Here is an 18858-nt window from a genome sequence, read left to right on the forward strand (position 1 = left end):
TAACCCAGACAGGCAAACCTTCGAGGTGTTGACTTGAGCTCACAATCATCCACAAATGGTGGCAGCTGTTTTCTTTATATTGCTTGGCCTGGCTTTAGTAACTGTACAAGTTTATTCAAAGGTCGACATGACCACTCTATCTCAGAAGGTAATTTTGCAATCGAGGCCGACAGAACATGGTGTACCCAGTGGATGCTGTGACGGGGCCTGTACAAGACCATCAACCTGTAAATTAACGAAGAGTAATTGGAAGAGGTAATTATATAAGATGGCAAGAGAATTTATTGGCAGGCAAGGCTGTGCCCATCCGAATATACTGCAACCGGGCCTCCAGCAAGAAACGGCCCCGTACCTCCGGGAGTCGGAGATGCTGAGCCGGCCGGTCCGGGCCCACTTCGGTATGCTCGGTACCAAGAGGAGACGGGCTCATTCCCTCACAAAATACGAGGATTAACACTTCTTTATACGACAATATGATCCTAAGGAATCATTCCGAAGCAATGACAGACTCATCTATTGTCTGTTGCAATGCTGGAGGGTAACGGTGAGCGATCCCACTGGATGCGTGCGAGTGGCATTGTCAATTCAAGACAGCAGAATAGGGGTATCAATTCATCAATCCCTGGCTCATGTTCTCATTGATAGAACAGGTAACAAGACTGAGATAACACTCCAATTTCTCCTTCCGACGATTTTCCATTAAAGCGCATTCCCTACCACTCGATGACTTGATTCTCCATCTTCAAACTCTGAGACCATAACCTTGCCAACCCGTTCAAAACCACTTGACGCCATCGCGGCGTGTCATGTAGCGCAGTTCGCATCCTTGTATACCTTGCACTGCTCCGACGCCATTTTACCCTGTCATAGACACTTTCCACCACCAATTACCACCCGCTCATTGTCGCGCGTCATTCCAGACGCAGGACTCTTGCCCAGGCACCATGTTGACGATGGCACCCAAATAACCAATTCGCCCAATGTGATCGGAAAGGCTATTTTCCAGTTCTTGTTCGAGGCGATTACGCGCCCTCCTCGTCATCGCCAATGCGAATCGCTCCCTCGGTACCAGCTCCATGAGCCCAGTAGCCACCAACCTCGGGGGTCGTCTCGCGGTTCTGACGAGCAGCCGTAATTAGCCAAAGGCCAAGGATGGCCTTGGCAAGAACATCGAGGACGGCGTAGATGATGATCTCGGTGCCGACCTTGACCCTCCAAGCGCCGCCAGCAGCACCCCAGACCCTGTAGTCGTTAGCATGCAACACAGCATTTAAGGAAATCACTTACACAACGTAGATGGTCCAGAGAATGAGGGCAAAAGTGGCGAGGGAGCCAAACAGTCGAGAAACCTTGGTACCACGAGCTCGAGAAGCTCTAGCACCATGGATAGAGACATGCCAGATGGTGAAGAGATAGGCAATGCAACTGATGGCGTACCATCCCCATTTCTGAGCAGTATGCGCATGTCCAATAGCAGCAAAAAGACCCGTGAGCATCATGATAACATTCGCCACAATAGCCATGACGGTATGTGCTCCATCAACACCAGCCAGCAGACAAAGCTCGAGAACCAGGATAGGAGTCGTGATGGCCCAGTCCACAAAGCGAGCCCAGTAGACCTGACGGCACACGTCGTGGAACGTATCGGGAACGTGCTTGTGGTGATCTCGAACACTGACGCAGTTAAAGGTGGATGCGTGCCCGGAGGCCATGGCAAAGTAGGCGAGCGCGGAGACGATGGTGGTCAGGGTGGTGAGGAAGTAGAAGATGCGACGCTGGACGGCGACGTTCCACGAGAGGAGGGCGAAGACGGCGGAAGCCACCACCATCATGAAGAAGAGAACCCATAGAGCGCGGATTCCATTGTGCCCGGCTGTCTCGTAATGAGTCGGCTCAGCTGGGAATTGTTAGTGTGAAGCCATTTAAGTGAAGCCATTCGCTCTAGAACATACGAATGACGGTCGGGATCGGCCCAACGGGCTTGGTCTTGATGGCCTCAATCACAGAATCCATTATATCGTTTTCGAATCGCCTCTGAATATTCAAGTTGTCAAGAGCTCAAAGACTACAGAACAAAACTCCCCAAGGCGAAGCGGGCAAACAGGCATTTAAGAGGCAAAACGCAGCATGCCGGTCCTCTTCGCCTCCTGTAAGCAAACAAACGTCATCCATGACATGTAGATTGGTAAACGACGTTGCAGAAAAGCAGGTATTGATGCGGGGGAGCAGCAGGATCGCGACGTGTCTGGGCGGGCTTCGCGTGTGTACGGCGTCACCATAACGTAATCTGGTAGGACAAGGTGATGTTTCGAGTTGTTGCTTTTTCGGAGCTGATGCACGTGTTTCGTCAGGTGACGTTGATGGATGTTATAATTGTAATTGTAAGTGTGCTCTGGAGATGATAATTTGTGTAAGCTTGGGATAATGGTGTAGTCCTTCCACATGATTGTCAGTAGCTGTGTGGTGTTAGCTGACCGAAGCCATGGCGGGAATGGCTTCACGATGCCCTCACTGCCCTCGCGGCAGAGGCGCCACAAACGAGCAACCGATGGAACGTTCAAGAAAATTTTGTCCTGCATATTTTGCAGATCCATCGTTTCAAGAAAATACCCTAACGCAAAAAGCTTGGAAGAGTGCCGGCAGCCAGGAACTCATTGCAACATGGACAGTCCTGACTCTGAGGGTTTGGTTCAGCCTCAAACAGGGAAGCTACTGCAGCTGCTATGCCTTTTTGAAGATAACTTGGCACCTTGGGCCTTGAGGCATGAACACTACTTTTTTAGTCGTGAATGGCTGCCCTCTCCTCTGCCCCGGAGTGTCCGAACTCGCAAGCTTGTGAGGATCTTCAGAAGCTTATCGCCCACCCTACGAGGACCTTGGTCCAGAGGTATGCCTAGTTTAGACAGCAGCTCATCGGTATGGAACATGGTTCTTCCACGGGTTGTCGTCAGTGTGTTCACTGCCTTGTGCAGATCTTTGGCTGCGAGGAATGGAATCTCGATCGCTCTTTGATCGTCTGTTCCGAAGCCGCCTGAGTCAATGTGCAGGTCAGACGAGTCAGCCCATGTCTCATGTCGGACGCAAGTCTCCCCTCTCTTCCGTGAAACAGGCAGATAAAAATACTGGCACTCGAAGCTCAGTCTAACAATGCAATACTGTACATAGCCCGCATTTAAAAAGAAACTTTCATCGTGGTAGATCACGTTGAAGCTTCACAGACCACGATGGAACCGTAGCCACCCGCTCACGTTTTCTCATCTCGCTTACACTTTTGACCTTTCCTCCCCTTCCTCCCCGCAAATTCCCCAGACTTTTTTCTCGTCTGAATCAGCTGCCGAGCATCGGCCCGCGTGAACTGCACAAAGGATGCAAAGAATTGCGGAGGATCCAATAGAAGAGGACTCACAGCCTTGTTGACATGTGAAATGCGGGATAATTGATTACGCTGTGGCGGGGATGAGGACCCGCTCAGGCCAGGTCAGCCCCAGTTGGAAAGCCACCCTAGAGATGCGGCCACGTGCCCCTGTAAGGGCTGCCACTCCTGTCTCCTTGATTGGTAGGCCGCCCTCCCTCCAGGCGGTGAGGATGTCCTGAATTGGGTGCGCTTCCAGTTTGCGGCTGGTCAGATGTCCGCTGAGGGCTGACGACGAAGGGCATTCCAGAGGCTGTGAGCTGAATATCTCGTGTTCAATGTTTGATGTGGTGTTGAGAAGAAAAAAGGAGAAACACATGCCCTGTATTTACAGAACGTTACAAGGCGTTTAGCGGCTGCCAACTGCTCTACAGCGGCTGCATGGCAGTTTTCCCCACATTCGACGATGGCGGGGAAAAGTGGATTCAATCTTTCGGAAAGTGGACATGGTCATGGGGACCTTCCCAAATTCAAGAAATTCCTCTCGTCCCTATTCGCACACCAAGATCCAATTTCATCATCACCAAGTCCATCCCCGAATATCATCACTCTCAGATCATCGCTTGTTCCCTGTATCTACCTGGAAGAAAAGCTACGAGCCGTCCTTACAAGCCACTGCCGTTATCTCCTTCTGTGCCGTGTCTCGGAGCCCCCTCCGCCAACCCCCACCACTTCCGCCAACTCACCGCACCTACAGTTCCGCTCGCTCTTCGACTTGTGACCCCCGGTTACTCCCATCTCTTGTCCTGTTTCAACAATAATCTCTCAGTTTCAATCACAAGACGCAAACACGCTCTATCCCTCCCTACGATCACGATCCTCAAATCTACAACGCTCGCGTTTGAACCTGTTCCAAACATCCTCCCCTGCCATGCTATAACGTCGCTTTCTCCGCCGCTACCGCTCCCTCCTCGCAGACGACCTTGTTCCCACGCTTGACCTGCGTGGGCATTTATCATGGCCGATCTGCTGCTCCAAACCCGTGCGGTTCCTACTCACTCGAAACCCAAGTCTCCCGTCAAGTCGAACACGAAAGCGAAGCGTCCACCGAGCGTGTCCTCGTCGGGTCCAGCGGTCGTCAGTACGATTCAAAAGGCCATCAAGCAGGCCAATGATACTTGGTTATGGTGCAAGGATGGTTTGACAGAAGACCAGCGCCAGAAGGTGCAACAGTTGGAAGAAAGGAAACATCATTTGGGTTTGCGCATGCAAAATGTGAGTTGCTGTCGCTTCTCCTGTCGCGTCACTTGCTAACAGACCCAGGCCGAGTCTCACGCGCAATGGGAGGCTGCCGCGAAGGAACTCGACGTTCTCGAAGGAAATGACGAGTGGAAACGAGACGCATCGTCGGGCGACTACAACCCCAAGTTGATCAAGGAGCGTCTACAAGCCCTCGACGAAGCCCGCACCAAATGCGACGTTCATACCATGATGCACCTGATTCGTACTGCCCTGTCTCGAGATCTTGGTGGCATGGATAATGTCGATCTCTACCGACACTCTTACTCGGGAACGAAGCACCTCATCGAGCGCTACGTCGAGTCCACAATACAGACAATTGAGGCTGTTGTCACGCAAAGTCGACTTGACCAGAGTGTTGAGTATCGCGACTTGCTTGAAGGCATACTCTTTGCTCGACAGAGCTTTGGCCGGAGCGCATTGCTCCTCTCAGGCGGTGGCACTTTTGGCATGTCCCATATTGGCGTGTTGAAGGCCCTGTTTGAGGCACAGCTTCTACCAAGGATCATTTCAGGTGCAAGCGCCGGAAGCATCGTTTGCGCCGCCATGTGCACGCGAACAGACGAGGAAATCCCTCAGTTGATCGAGGAGTTCCCCTACGGAGACCTTTCCGTATTCGAGAGTCCCGATGGAACAGACGGCGTTTGGAACAACTTGCGCCGTCTGCTTACCGAAGGAAGCTGGTCTGACATCAAGCACCTTACTAGAGTCATGAGAGGCTTGATGGGTGACATGACCTTTCAAGAGGCTTACAACCGAACACGCCGAATCCTCAATATTTGCGTCTCGACGGCCTCCATGTATGAGCTGCCGAGACTGCTCAACTACGTCACGGCTCCCAACGTCATGATCTGGTCCGCTGTCGCCGCGTCGTGTTCGGTTCCTCTGGTCTTCAACGCGTCGCCTCTTCTCGTCAAAGACCCCATCACGGGCGAGCATTTGCCATGGAATCCAACTCCACAGCGTTGGATTGATGGCTCGGTGGACAATGACTTGCCCATGACGCGTCTCTCGGAAATGTTCAACGTGAACCACTTTATCGTTTCCCAAGTGAATCCCCACGTCGTCCCCTTTCTTGCCAAGGATGACCACTTGTCCCCTCAAAGAAAGCCGGAACGCCCCCAGCAAGTCAATACCGACGAGTTTGACTGGATGTACACATTGACATCTCTAGCGAGGGACGAGGCGCTTCACCGACTTCACTTCCTTGCTGAACTCGGCATCATGCCCAACCTTGCCACCAAGTTTCGCAGTGTGCTCAGCCAGAAATACTCTGGTGACATCAACATTCTCCCCGAGATGAGCATCAACGACCTCCCACGCCTGATGCGAAACCCGTCGCCCGAGTTCATGATGCGAGCGTGTCTCGTGGGTGAGCGGGCGACTTGGCCCAAACTGAGCCGGATACGAGACCGATGTGCTATTGAGCTGGCCTTGGATCGCGCGGTGCATAGACTCCGGGCCAGAGTCATCTTTTCTGAGAGTCAGCGAGACCTGCGTCGCCTGAATGTCACTATGGGGAACATTCCCCTCAAGATCCCTCCCACAGCGCAGGCGGGACAGGCGGCGGCGGCGTCTGTCGAGACAAAGAACCAGAAGCGACATCGTCGGAAGTCTGGAAGCAGCCTCCTCGTGGCTCCCAGACGATGGTTACTGGTCGACGATGCCATCACCGATGACGAGACGGAACAAGAGGAGCGACTCGAGATGGAGTCCCGTCGAAGCCAAGTCGGGTCATCCCTTTCGCAGCGCAAGCCTCGTCTGAAGAGAGCATCTAGAAGCCAAGTTCACATTCACACCCGAGCTACACTCGCATCCTCGGTTCACGCCGAGGAAACCAACCCAGACTTTAACTTTTCGAAGCCCATAACTCCACCTTTGAAGGGGGTGGATGACGATACAGAGGTGGCAGTAGATGAAGAGCCAGAGGAAGCGACTCAAGAGCCCTGGTCTGCACCAGCATGGCAAACACGCACAAGCATTTCGCCGCCTGCTGAAGAAGCAGAGACAAGCGAAGCATATCATTCCAGCGACGCTCACAGGGATGACACCGACATTAGTGATCCTGAGCCATACGACGTACATCAAATCTCAAACACTCCAAACAAAGCCCTCAGCGTAGAGAGCCGAGGGCGATATGGCCCAGAGGAGAGGGCTGGCTGGATTCTCTGGGACTAGAGATACCAGGCGAGATATGCGAGAAGGGGTACAAGATGAGCATTTTGGCTTAGACGAGAGAGAGTACATCAAGACAAGAGGAGGGAGAGCCACCCTTTACATATCTTTCTTTCTTTCTTTTGTTTTGAATAGCATTTTTGAGAGCGAGCTGGAGTTGTTTTGGGATGAGCATTGTGGGATAATGGATGCATGGGAGGCGAGTAGTTGACAGTTATACCTCGAGTATTCAGATACGATATACCAATTATATTTTCAAGCGTACATGTCCGTCCTAGCCTTTAACTACCTATGTGACCAATGTATTGTCAAGCTGAAATATTCGTATTGTTGATTCAACCTCTTTGCTTCCCAGAGAAGGGGTGTTGAGTATAGTGGCGAAGGAAACAGTCGTGTTTGTATGTCATCTATCTCGTTATCTTCCAAATTCTACCTCATCGTGTATAACTCCATCTCGAAGATCTATATCCAAACCTTCTCACGGCCTCGTTCCAAATTATCTCTTGTCACAAGCCAAAAATCAACTCTCAGTAGATGGCCTTCAGAGTCCATCCCACGGCCAGAATCCTAGCAGCAAGATAACAACTCCAAGACACCGTATACGAAACACCAGAAAATATGATGACAGCCAACCATCCATCTCCGTTGCCAAGCCCGAGGAGAGCACCCCCTATAGGAATGCCCGTCAAGGTTCCAAAGCTCGCCGCCAGTAGAGCAGTTGACAGATATCGTCCATAATCTTTCGAATCGCAGAGCTGGCCTATGCAGACAGGGACCAAGCTGACGTTTCCGCCACTTGCAAAACCAAGGAGAAGTGTGAAGGCTATGAGCATGGGTTTTGAATCTCCCGCTGGTAGCCAGAGTGCAAGGACGCAGATGATACATGCTCCGACGGTGATAATGAGGACGTTGAATCTGCCGATCCGATCTGAGATGATTCCTGGAACAACTCTTCCAACGACACTGCCGGCATTGAGCAGCGCCGGGAGCATGTAGCTGTTGGTAGATGCGTGTCCGTGTTCTGTGGCATAAGACACGACATATGTCAAAGGAACCATGATCCCATACTCCATAAAGAATATTCCTGCGCAGCACAAAGATAGCCTCAGGTCTTTGAACAATCTAAAATCAGGCCACGCAGACTTGAACTGCTCGCTCGGTGGTAGCCGAGTTCTGATCAAAAGATTCGACGGTACGGCGAGTAAGAGCAGAATAAAGCCCAACATCCGCATGCTCCAGGCAAACCCAATGCTTGGCAGGGTAGCTTGAAAAAGCAGGGGGAAAATGATGCCGCCAATACCTCCCGCTGTGGATGCTACGCCAACTGCAAAGCCACGGCGTTTGTCGAACCAGTGGCCTATTACCGCGTATGCGGGAATGTTCATTAGAGAAGCCCCTATTCCGAAGAGCATGGAAAAGCAGAGGATGATCTGATAATATTCTAGACACCGGTAAGTCATAATTCTCAAGGAGTTGATAGGATTTTACCTGAACATAAGCTCAACAACATAAAACTAACAACCACCAAAACACTCCCCACAAAGATGAGCAGTCGGTGGCCGTGTTGATCAAATATAGGACCTGCCAACAAGCCCAGGAAGTAAATGTTGAAGAGATACAACGAAAAGATCCATGCCACAGTCGACGGCTCCTTATCTTTAAGCTGATTCTCCATAAAATACGACTCAAAAACAGCCGCAGTATTAATCACGCCAAAAACAGAGAGCATGATGCAGAAAGATCCAAAGACGACGCCCCAAGCTCTAAGACCTCCTTCGGGGTACGTGAGGACATCGTCATCAGGGCTCTCCGTCGTGTGGTTTTCGGTTTCCGACTTTTGGGTTGTCTCGGGGTTTTGTAACGCCATTTTGAAGCGTCGGTATATCGAATGAGCAGGAAAAGTTGAGCGGTGAATCCTTGCAGGTGGATGCGACGTCTTTATAAGGCGTTGAGTTGCATGGATTGGATGCATGGTCACTCATTCCTAATCGAGACATTGGACTATTTGCTGAATAAGGAAGTAGATCCAACGACAAATATCAATATAGAGCCAAGGCTCTGTAGAATTGTCCATCTAACCTCTACATTAAACAATTGCATATATTCACTTCTAAAGACATGCATTTATGCCTTGAAAGCCACTTATGGTTCTGTCACATTCCAAACAACACTGCCATCCTCGAAATCCAACCAACGGCCCTCAATATGTCGCTGGGGCGCCACGTCTGATGGAGTGGTTGCCAAGTCCCAGGGCGCTTTAACTCCGCCTCGCGAGGCTTTGTGATTCTGCCTGACATGAATTTCCCTCTTCTCCGGCCGAACTTCTCTCTTCTTTTGTTTCTGCTTTCCCCAAAAGCTCCTTGCTTGTTGACTCCTTCTATCCCAATATACCGCCAAAGAAACGCAGCTATCAGTGGCCTATGGCTACTCAGCAACGTGGGCCTCCCCATCCGTCATGAGTTTCGGATTCAGCGTTGGCGATTTCCTCGCCGCTGCGCAGCTAGCGCACAAGATCCGCAAGGACTTTAGCGGAGCACCGAGCAAGTTCAAGAGTCTTTCTGACGAGTGAGTCGCGCCTCTCTCCCAACTGGAACCGCATACTAACCTTTCAGGACCAAACTTTTGTCCATGGTGCTTCAAGATGTCGACGTTAAAGTCGATGAGTCAGTTTTCACCCCACAGCAGGGGAACAACCTCGAGCAGGCTATGGGCACATGTGAAGCCGTGCTTCATGACCTACAAGCTGTTTGTGACAAGTTCAGCGATTTGGACACCTCACAGGGCCGTCATCGCAAGTCTATCCGAAGGGTCTGGAAGCAGCTCAAATGGGAGCCTAACGAGGCTCGAGAGCTTCGTGAACGCATCAGTTCCAGTATCGCTATGCTTACCACATTGCTCGGCCAACTTTCTAGGTAAGATGCACAAGCATATTTTCTCTCGCTTGAGTCTTACCATTCCAGCGAGACAACTGTTGCCGTGAAGAAGGGCGTCGACCGTCTGAACCAGAATCAAGACCGCCAAGAACGACTTGCCATTCTCAACTGGCTGAGCTCTTTTGATCACACAGCCCAACAAAACGATATCTCAGCTCGAAAACAAACAGGCACTGGCGTTTGGCTTCTTGAGTCCCCGGACTTCACCTCTTGGAAGTCCACCAGGGGCGAAACCCTCTACTGTCCAGGCATCCCTGGCGCCGGAAAGACGATCCTCTCGTCCATCGTAGTTGAGGAGCTCACAAAGTGGTTCCGAGATGACTCTAACGTCTGCATCGCTCATGTTTACTTCAATTATCAGCAGCAAGAGAGCCAAACTGTTAATCAAGTCTTTGCCAACTTGCTAAGACAACTCGTGGCAGGTCAATCCGACATTCCAACAGCTGTTCGGGATGTATACAAGGGACATTTGCAAAGAGGCTCAAAGCCAAAATTTGAAGAGATTTCTGAGCTTCTGCACAGTTTCTCTGCTCTATACTCCAGAGTTTTCATCATTATAGACGCCCTCGATGAATGTCCCTCACGAGATGGCCGCCGGAACACCCTATTGTCGGAAATCATGAAGCTACAAACTGCCCTCTCGGCTAACATCTTGTGCACATCTCGGCCCATCCCCGAGATCGAATCGTGGTTCCCCAAAACCGTGTCCATCAACGTCCGGGCCAGCGAGCATGACGTTCGAAAGTACCTGGATGGGCAAATAGGGCGGCTCCCGGGTTTCGTGGCACGCAGCACCGAGCTACAAGAGCACGTCAAGACACAGATAGTACAGGTTGTTGACGGAATGTATGTGACCCGATACTCTCCTGGTGATGTTTCTAATTCTTCCAGGTTCCTCCTTGCTCATCTTCATCTCGAGTCTTTGATGTACAAGCGCACTGCCAAAGCCCTACGCACAGCCCTCGAAGGACTCCCACGAGGCTCAACTGCCTACGACGATACCTATGAGAGAACTATGAGACGAATTGAAACACAGTTTCCTGACCAGGTAGGCCTCGCCAAGGACGTGTTGCAATGGATCATCTGGGCGAAGACCCCTCTGTCAGTGTCAGAACTACAACATGCCCTGGGTGTGGAACCTGAGCAAGAACATCTGGACTTTGACAACCTCCCGGACCCTGATGATATGGTGACTGCCTGCGGCGGGCTAGTCACCGTTGATCAAGGAAGCGGCATCATCCGTCTCGTTCACTACACCACTCAAGAGTATTTTGAGCGCACCAGAAAGACCTGGTTTCCAGCTGCTGAAGAACAATTGGCCGAGGTTTGCCTCACATATCTCTCGTTTGAACCGTTCAGAAGAGAGCAATGCAAGACCTCTGGAGAGCACCAGAGGCGTCTTGAAGACTGGCCATTCTATCGATACGCTTGCAAATATTGGGGGCTCCATGCTAGCCAGGCATCGTCTGCGAGGATACTAGCCTTCTTCCAACTGAAAGAAGCCTTTTGGTCCTCGTTACAACCCTTGTTCCAGGACCAAACTGGTTCTATATACACAGAGCACGATCATAACGAGGAGCTATTCGAGTCAGTCAAGGAGCAGGTCACTGCGCTTCACATCGCCGCTCTTTTTGGTCTCGTTAGTATTGTGCGTGAGCTCGCCGATCCCGACACCGTCAACAAACAAACCGACCAGGGGTGGACGCCCCTTGCCTTTGCGGCAGAGCAGGGTCGTGATGAAGTCATACGACTGCTGCTGGTCGAATACGGAGCAAACGCAAACCTGAGTGATGAAGGGGGCACGTCCCCTTTGCACCGAGCTGTATCTCGCCATCGCACGAGTTCCTTCAAACTCTTGCTAGAAATTGGGAAGGCGAATATCCATTCGAGGGACCTTGCTGGCGAAACGCCTTTGTATCTTGCTATTCTAGAGGACCAGGTCGAAATCGTCGAATACTTGGTTGACAATCTAGAGACTTGGCTACAGCCTCCTGAAGACCCTGAGTTGCAACCCGGTCTCATCTTGCGCACTGCTGCGGCGTGTGGCCGTGTTGGTATTGTCAAGCTCCTCAGTACTCGACCACATCTTGATCTCGACGTCTCCGGTAAGTCTACAGCAGTCCCACCGAAGATCATTCAATCATTTTGACACTCTAGGTAACACAATACTTCGCTGGATCGGTGCTGAACAACGGCCACCACTGGTATGGGCTGCGCGGGATGGGCAATGCGAAGTCTGCAAGATACTTGTTGAAGCCGGGCGAGTCAATGCCAATGTCGTGGACTCTACCGGTCGAACCGCTCTGTCATATGCCATCGAAAGAAACTCGACCGAGATCATTGACATACTCTTGCAGGTCGATAACATTTACATCGGTTCAGTCGAACTAGGAGTCTATCGATCGCCCCTGTCTTTCGCAGTTGCACAAGGAAGTGAAGAGACAGTGAGCAAGCTATTTGCGACGAACCGACTGAATCCGAATGATGCACTCCTGGCAATGGCCGCTTCAGAAAACTGGCGAGGAGTTGCCAGCGTTCTCCTCGATGGCCCTCCCTTCGATACCAGTGCAAAATATCACCAAGACAAGGCTCCAATATCCCATGCTGCCGAGAAAGGAGACGAGAGCATCGTTGAAGCTCTCTCAAGGTACAACGCCAATCCTGGCTTGCGGGGCAGGAATCTACTAGGTTGCGCTGCCGAGAGAGGAGACACGAGAATTGTTGAAGCACTCTTAAGATTTAGCGCCAATATCAACTCGAAAGGCCTGGAGGAAAGGATACCCCCACTATCCCATGCTGCCGAGAAAGGAGACGCGAGAATCGTTGATGCGTTCATAAGATACAACACCAAGATTAACTCGAAAGACTTGTGGGACAGGACTCCGCTATCCTATGCCGCGGAGGGAGGCCACGAGGAAATCGTCGAGGCTCTTCTACGGATGCGCAACATTGAAGTTGATTCGAAATCTGAGAATGCCTCGGCATGTTTCGCGGGGTGTACGCCACTTGCATTTGCCGCCTACAAAAGCCATCCTCGAATCGTACAAAGACTACTCGACACTGGTCAAGTGAACCCTAACTCAAAGTCCAGCATTAGCTCACAGTCCCGGACTCCCTTGATATGGGCTATCGAAGGGTCTTGGTATAGTTATGGAGACGTCGAGAAGTATGAGGCTGTGGTAGACCTTCTTTTAAGAACAAGGCGAGTCGACGTCAACTCCAAGTGTGCAACGGGTCTCCCTAGTCTGCAGCACCAGGAAACAGAGGGTCAAACACCGCTCTTGATCGCCACGAGACGGAGCACCCCGCCAAAAATAGTCAAGTTGCTCCTTGAGAACGGGGCTGACCCCAACGCAACATCACATGACGGCTCAACACCATTGTCAAATGCTATCGAGAATGGATACAGTGCCATCGCCGACATATTACTTGAGTATGGCGCAAAACCTTTGGAGGAGTGAAGCTAGGGAAGAGGTCAGCCGTCATCAGGCTGGTTCAACGTACTGTTTGAGGGCACAAGGCAGACTGACCAGACTTGCTTAATATCATGTTTCGACTAGACTGGACGCTTCATAAGAGACCTCAACATTTATCCGTGACTCGCCAACTTCCTTAATAAAGGTGGAAATGACACCATTACGTAGGCACCCGAGCTGTCAATGCCAGAGGATTACATACGACTGCCGTCTTTTAACCACCACAGTACAGATGGAGTGTCAAACATGACTGTGATCTTGTCTTTATTAGTCTAGTCGCTCATAATTCTACATGTACAGAAAATGTTCATCGTCCTCCCCAGTTCATAAGCTGCGGGTGACAAGCATCCCACCCGTCAAAGTAAGGCTTCCTCTGCTCATCCCCAGCGCCTCCGCCACGAGCCAGGTACTCGAGCACCATATCAGCCCAGAGCCAGCTCGCGGGGCCCCTACCCGGGTGCGTCTTGTCCTTGTATAGCATCGACAGCGAAGTGATGATGCGACCCCACTCGAACACCTCGTGTCCGGCCTTTTCGGCGATGGCCCGAGAGAGTCGGTCCAGGTCGTAGATGGTGGCGTCTCCGGCATCGCTCACACGGTGGATCGTCATGGATCGGAACATGGTTGGGGACTTGGGGAACTCGAGGGCGATGCGGCCGACAAACTTCCTGAGACGGGCGGCGGTGAAACGGACTTCTTGCCAGACCAGTTGTCTCACCCGTGTTCCCATGGGGTAGACATCCTTCTCGTGGTTGGCCTCGCCGCTCTCCCAGAAGGCTCGCTGGTCCCAGAGACCGCTCTGCCAGAGGATAAGATCAGGGTATCCGTTGGGTCCACGAATCGTCTCGTTCATAGGTCCCCAGTACTGCTCCCAGCGGTCCTCAAAGGCGATAGCCTTCATGTCGGTCATCCACCACCAGTCAGGTCGGTAGGTGAAGGAGCCAGCGAAGTGCCAGTGAACAAATGTAAGGTTAAACTCGGGGATGGTGCAAGTGGCCGTCGTGTGCGGCGCCGGCTGTTGCATGCCTCGTCCGAGCTCCTTGCAGAAAAACTCCATCATGAATCGATCGACCGAGTCGCTAAAGAGCAGGATACGACGGCCCCAGAGCCAGCCCAACTCGCCCTCGTTCTTCATGGGAGCATAGTCCTCAACGCCGGCCGTTTTCATATACTGAGCAGCCTTTCGTCGGCGCTGGCTCTCGGCAACGACGGCGGGCATCCATTGTCGGGGTGTGGATGATAGGTCGAGGTATTCGGATTCCACCTCGGTGGCGTTGAAGACGATTTCGCCGGCGGCAGGGTACACGGCGTAATCAGGGTCCTCGGCGTCGAGGAGGTCATCGGTGTACGGGATCCATCGTGTCTTCTTGTACTGATCGGTGCCGTTTATATCAGCCGGGATATAGAGGTAGCCTGGTCGGCGATAAGGGTCCTCGCAGTTGTACACCTGTGTGGAGGGTCTGTGATGGTCAGCGCCGAGCCAAGATAATGCCAAGTCGTCACGACACGTGGGCATTGACGTCTGTGTAGCCAACAGAGTCATAGGGCAGCTGCATACTTGAAAGTCTTGTCCCAGTACTCGCCAGCCTTGCCGTGCGCATACTCTAACGGCGCCTTCAAAGAATCCGAGAAATAAGCAAACAAGACCAGCAAAAGAGAGACGCCGGCAGCAATAAGAATACAAGTAGTGACCGAAAAGCGCGGGGCGCGCGAAATGGAGGACAGCATCGTCAAGATGGCCAAAGGGAGCGTGATTCCGAGACAAGGGAGAAGAGGCAGGAACGGGATGTGGGAATAAGCGTACGCCTAAATAACAGCGACGGCCAGTGTTCCATCCGGGAAGGAAGATCCCTCCCTATTCCCCACTACCCCTATTTGCCGCCACTTTATTTGATCCAGACGCTTCAAGTGCGTTGCATTCGAACTCGACTTTGTCTGGCGTGCTGTGGCGTTCAATGGTGGCCTTTTGGCTCCGGATTCTCGAGCGCGTTTTCCCAGACGACAATTGCAGCGAGAATGTATCAGATACTTGGCAGAGGGTGTCTCTGACGGTTTCGGGTTGGTACCTGTTGACCTGGTCAATCAAGGGGACGCTCCACTGTGGGATGATGGGGGAGCTAACTGTGTCCGGACAGCCGACAAGCACTGATGCATTTGACCCACCACGATCCAGATACACCGTGAAAAGCGTCACCATTGCCGAAGCAAAAAATTGAAGCACCGCGATGGAAGAGATGTCGTTGAATTTCTCGTCGCAGAGGGGAAGGAGCGCGATCAAAAAGATTCCCAATCGGGTTAGACGCCACGCGACACGGGCCGTTGGCATAAGGCTGACCAGCGCAGCGAGGGCCAGAGCGCGATTTGGATATCAAAGCCGCGTCAGAATGCATCAGCACCACCACCAAAATGCTCAGAAAATCACCAAAAATGCTTCAAAACGCAAAAAATTATCCGGACAGCTGTGTTCGACCACGCCAGGATTCGAACCTGGAATCTCTAGAGGGATCGGATGTCCGAGAACCGAAATCTAGCGCCTTAGCCATTAGGCCACGCGGCCGGAGCTTGTTTGTTGAAGAAAGGCAGTCGTACGGCCCACCATGAGCCTGAGGCGGTCGGCACGTACAGGGAGGGTCCATCCACGACCGGAGAAGCCTCGATAATCGCCGTTTGTATGAACAGATGCGTGGTAAGGCTGAGATCGCTGAGTGTTGGGCGTGAGGTCTAACGGCTTCAAAAAGCTGGTACTGGCCTATTCTTGAGTATTCTTCCCAGGAGCTGGGTGCAATAGATTCTCCAAAATGCCTCTTCACTCCTCCAACACCGTCCCTGAAGGAGCCGCCTACGAACGTGCTATGAAAGCATCATGATGATTTGAGGGTACCACGATCCTGTTACAAATTGTTTCCATGCATTCAAATATGCTTCTTTTACTCCAAACTCCATACTGTAGACTACACGATGTCTCTCTTCATGCCTGGTTGACCTCAATTACCCTACAACAGTCAATTACACCGCCAGCTCTCAACCAGCCCCTCCATCCGGTCGGGCGGTAGGCCTCCAGCGACAGACCGGACTTGCTGGCGACGTGGGGATGAAAGTGGATGTCGGGCAGAGCTGCCTCTGTCAATCACACCTGAACGCGAAGCTACGGCGTAACGCGATGTGATGCGAGGTTTGTGTGATTAGGCTTGGCTGCCATGGTGTGCTGGGCCCGGCAGTTTTGCGGATGGCGTATCACCTTGATGTTGACGAAACAAGGGACCATCACCACTCCAAATGTAGTCAAGAATAGGATTTTGTCAAGGACGTTCAATGCTAAAAACTCACTCTGATCAAATAGTGGCTCTTACACCGCGTCTATCCTCACTGCCACGTCTCACTGCCGTATCTCTCAACCAACAAGAACCCGCCCCGACTTCCGAAGCCCATGGAAGCGCACAGATGTGCCCGGCCCATCGCGCTATGGCAGGCAGGTGAGTTCACGCCGCAGGCGGGAGGGATTGCGTCAGGAACGTCGCGATGGCAGCATTGCCGCTGGCGATGGCACAATTCTCGAGAGTGAACCAATCGAGACGTGTCCCCAGCACGCAATACCGAGCCTTGCCGTTCTGGGGCCAAGTGAGGGGCAGGTTGGCGGGTGGTGGAGGCTTGTGATGGTGGGGGAGAGATACGTTATGAGTGAGGGGTGTCTTGTTTATTTGGTTTGGCGGGGTGATGAAGGGGATGAGGGAGATGATGATGGACAAAAGATAGATGATGAGAGTGAGAATAGATAGTGGTAATTGAATTGCTATATTGTAGAGATCAAGCAAGCTTGCTGGTACCTGTGAGGGATCCTACACTTTATGAGGTAGATTAACTTCAGGTCAAAAAGGTTGCACGCCGAGCTTCAACAGCCCCAACGTCAATGTGCCAATTCACCTCGTGGCGCCCTCAATTGGACTCATCCGGCCTCTGGGCGAGGCTGGATCGTCGCTGGTTAGCATCCCCTTGGGCGTGCCACTAGCCGGCGAGCTTTCCAACAAGGTGTAGCAGCTTAGCAACCCACTCGAAAAAGGCTGAGCGAGTTGCGTGCGTATTCGGAATTCCTACCGGCCTGTCGTGCTTGCTCGGGAGAACACGTCTTGTCTATATAATACCCCTCCCCCTCCCTCATTCTTCCCTCCTTTCTTCCTTTTTGCTTCCCAAACAACTTTGATACCCTTTTTTTTACTCAAAACTTCTTCAACTTCATCTGCCAAAATGTCTGCTCCCGCTCCTCTTCGTCTGGGCTCCATCGCCCCCAACTTCCAGGCCGAGACCACCAAGGGCAAGATCGACTTCCACGAGTTCATCGGCGACAACTGGGTCATCCTCTTCTCCCACCCCGAGGATTACACTCCCGTGTGCACCACCGAGCTCGGCGCCATGGCCAAGCTTGCCCCCGAGTTCGCCAAGCGTGGTGTTAAGCCCATTGGTCTCTCTGCCAACACCATCGAGTCCCACGAGGGCTGGATCAAGGATATCTCCGAGGTCACTGGCGGCAACGTCGAGTTCCCCATCATTGGTGACAAGCAGCGCCAGGTTTCTCTGCTCTACGACATGTAAGCCGCCGCTTCTCGCAGAATGTACGTCTGCTAACTGACTTCCCAGGATCGACCAGCAGGATGCCACCAACGTCGATGAGAAGGGCATTGCCTTCACCATCCGATCCGTCTACTTCATCGACCCCAAGAAGACCATCCGCACCATCCTCTCCTACCCCGCCTCCACCGGCCGCAACGCCGCCGAGATCCTCCGCATCATCGACTCCCTCCAGACTGGCGACAAGTACCGCGTCACCACCCCCATCAACTGGGTCCCCGGTGAGGATGTTATTGTCCACCCCTCTGTCAAGAACGAGGAGGCCAAGACCCTCTTCCCCGAGTTCCGCATCGTCAAGCCTTACCTCCGATTCACCCCTCTGGCCAAGGAGAAGGTTATTTCCCAGTAAAGGAATCACCACTTAATACCCAAAATGATACCGAGCAGATGAGCAAGGGAGATTTGAATGGGCGCAGTACAACCGCTGTCATGATACCAGTGGACGGAACCACCAGGACTGGTCTCCTACTCTAGACTTGCCATTTGTGATAGCATAAAGATGAAGAATAAATGAAGAAATGACAAAAATTATTCCTATCTGTCTACGTGAAGTGATAAACAGTAACCGCCCAACTTCTGATCATAAGGCGCATCTAGAAGGCGGGGTTCGGGCCATCGGTCGCCGATGGCGGCCTCAAGTGGAGCAGTAGGTTCAAGAAGGTTGAAGGACCCTGCTAGTCGGCGAAGATCCCATGCCATGTGAACCCCGAAAACGTCATGTAAACGCCGATGCTGATGAAGCCAAGTGAGAAATATTCGCTCTCTCGGTCAGTCATTGAGGTGTTTTGAGAAGTGTACAGCGAGATTGGCTGACGATAGCCGTAGATTTCACTTGGGAGGCCGAGTTCCGGAGGCATGATGCTGCTGAAGTGGGTTCGTGATGCCGGGCTGACGTGAGGTCTAGCTGTGTGTCTAGCTACGATACCGGCAGCTTGAGCTAGCTGAAATCAGCCATGTTATTGGGCATTGGGTACATCGAAATTAGAAGATGAAGTTGCAA

General features: G+C 52.1%; 5 protein-coding genes and 1 pseudogene across 6 annotated transcripts, besides 1 other annotated feature; 3 read left to right on the forward strand and 3 right to left on the reverse strand.

Annotated features, from left to right (window-relative positions):
* Positions 1-1022: 1022 nt before the first annotated feature.
* NCS54_01110500 (Opsin-1) lies at positions 1023-2013 on the reverse strand (the record flags this gene model as incomplete). Its single annotated transcript, XM_053156390.1, has 3 exons — positions 1023-1242; positions 1288-1897; positions 1953-2013. The coding sequence occupies 3 exons, from the start codon at positions 2011-2013 to the stop codon at positions 1023-1025; spliced, it is 891 nt and encodes a 296-aa protein (XP_053012365.1).
* Positions 2014-4369: 2356 nt separating this feature from the next.
* On the forward strand, positions 4370-6829 carry NCS54_01110600 (Patatin-like phospholipase domain-containing protein; the record flags this gene model as incomplete). Its single annotated transcript, XM_053156391.1, has 2 exons — positions 4370-4627; positions 4676-6829. 2 exons carry the CDS (start codon positions 4370-4372, stop codon positions 6827-6829), a joined length of 2412 nt encoding a protein of 803 aa, XP_053012366.1.
* Positions 6830-7353: 524 nt separating this feature from the next.
* On the reverse strand, positions 7354-8693 carry NCS54_01110700 (MFS domain-containing protein; the record flags this gene model as incomplete). Its single annotated transcript, XM_053156392.1, has 2 exons — positions 7354-8267; positions 8315-8693. The coding sequence occupies 2 exons, from the start codon at positions 8691-8693 to the stop codon at positions 7354-7356; spliced, it is 1293 nt and encodes a 430-aa protein (XP_053012367.1).
* A 588-nt stretch (positions 8694-9281) lies between these two features.
* Positions 9282-13220, forward strand: NCS54_01110800 (NACHT domain-containing protein; the record flags this gene model as incomplete). The annotated part of the gene is made up of 5 exons (XM_053156393.1): positions 9282-9391; positions 9439-9738; positions 9787-10605; positions 10651-11864; positions 11917-13220. 5 exons carry the CDS (start codon positions 9282-9284, stop codon positions 13218-13220), a joined length of 3747 nt encoding a protein of 1248 aa, XP_053012368.1.
* Positions 13221-13542: 322 nt separating this feature from the next.
* Positions 13543-15041, reverse strand: NCS54_01110900 (annotated as a pseudogene). The gene is made up of 2 exons: positions 14794-15041; positions 13543-14695 (listed from the first exon to the last, which is right to left on the reverse strand).
* Positions 13543-15041: a sequence feature.
* A 2436-nt stretch (positions 15042-17477) lies between these two features.
* NCS54_01111000 (Thioredoxin domain-containing protein) lies at positions 17478-18207 on the forward strand (the record flags this gene model as incomplete). The annotated part of the gene is made up of 2 exons (XM_053156394.1): positions 17478-17818; positions 17868-18207. The coding sequence occupies 2 exons, from the start codon at positions 17478-17480 to the stop codon at positions 18205-18207; spliced, it is 681 nt and encodes a 226-aa protein (XP_053012369.1).
* Between the last annotated feature and the right edge of the window lie 651 nt (positions 18208-18858).

Source organism: Fusarium falciforme, chromosome 9, assembly GCF_026873545.1.
Source record: "Fusarium falciforme chromosome 9, complete sequence".
NCBI classification, from domain to species: Eukaryota; Fungi; Ascomycota; class Sordariomycetes; order Hypocreales; family Nectriaceae; genus Fusarium; species Fusarium falciforme.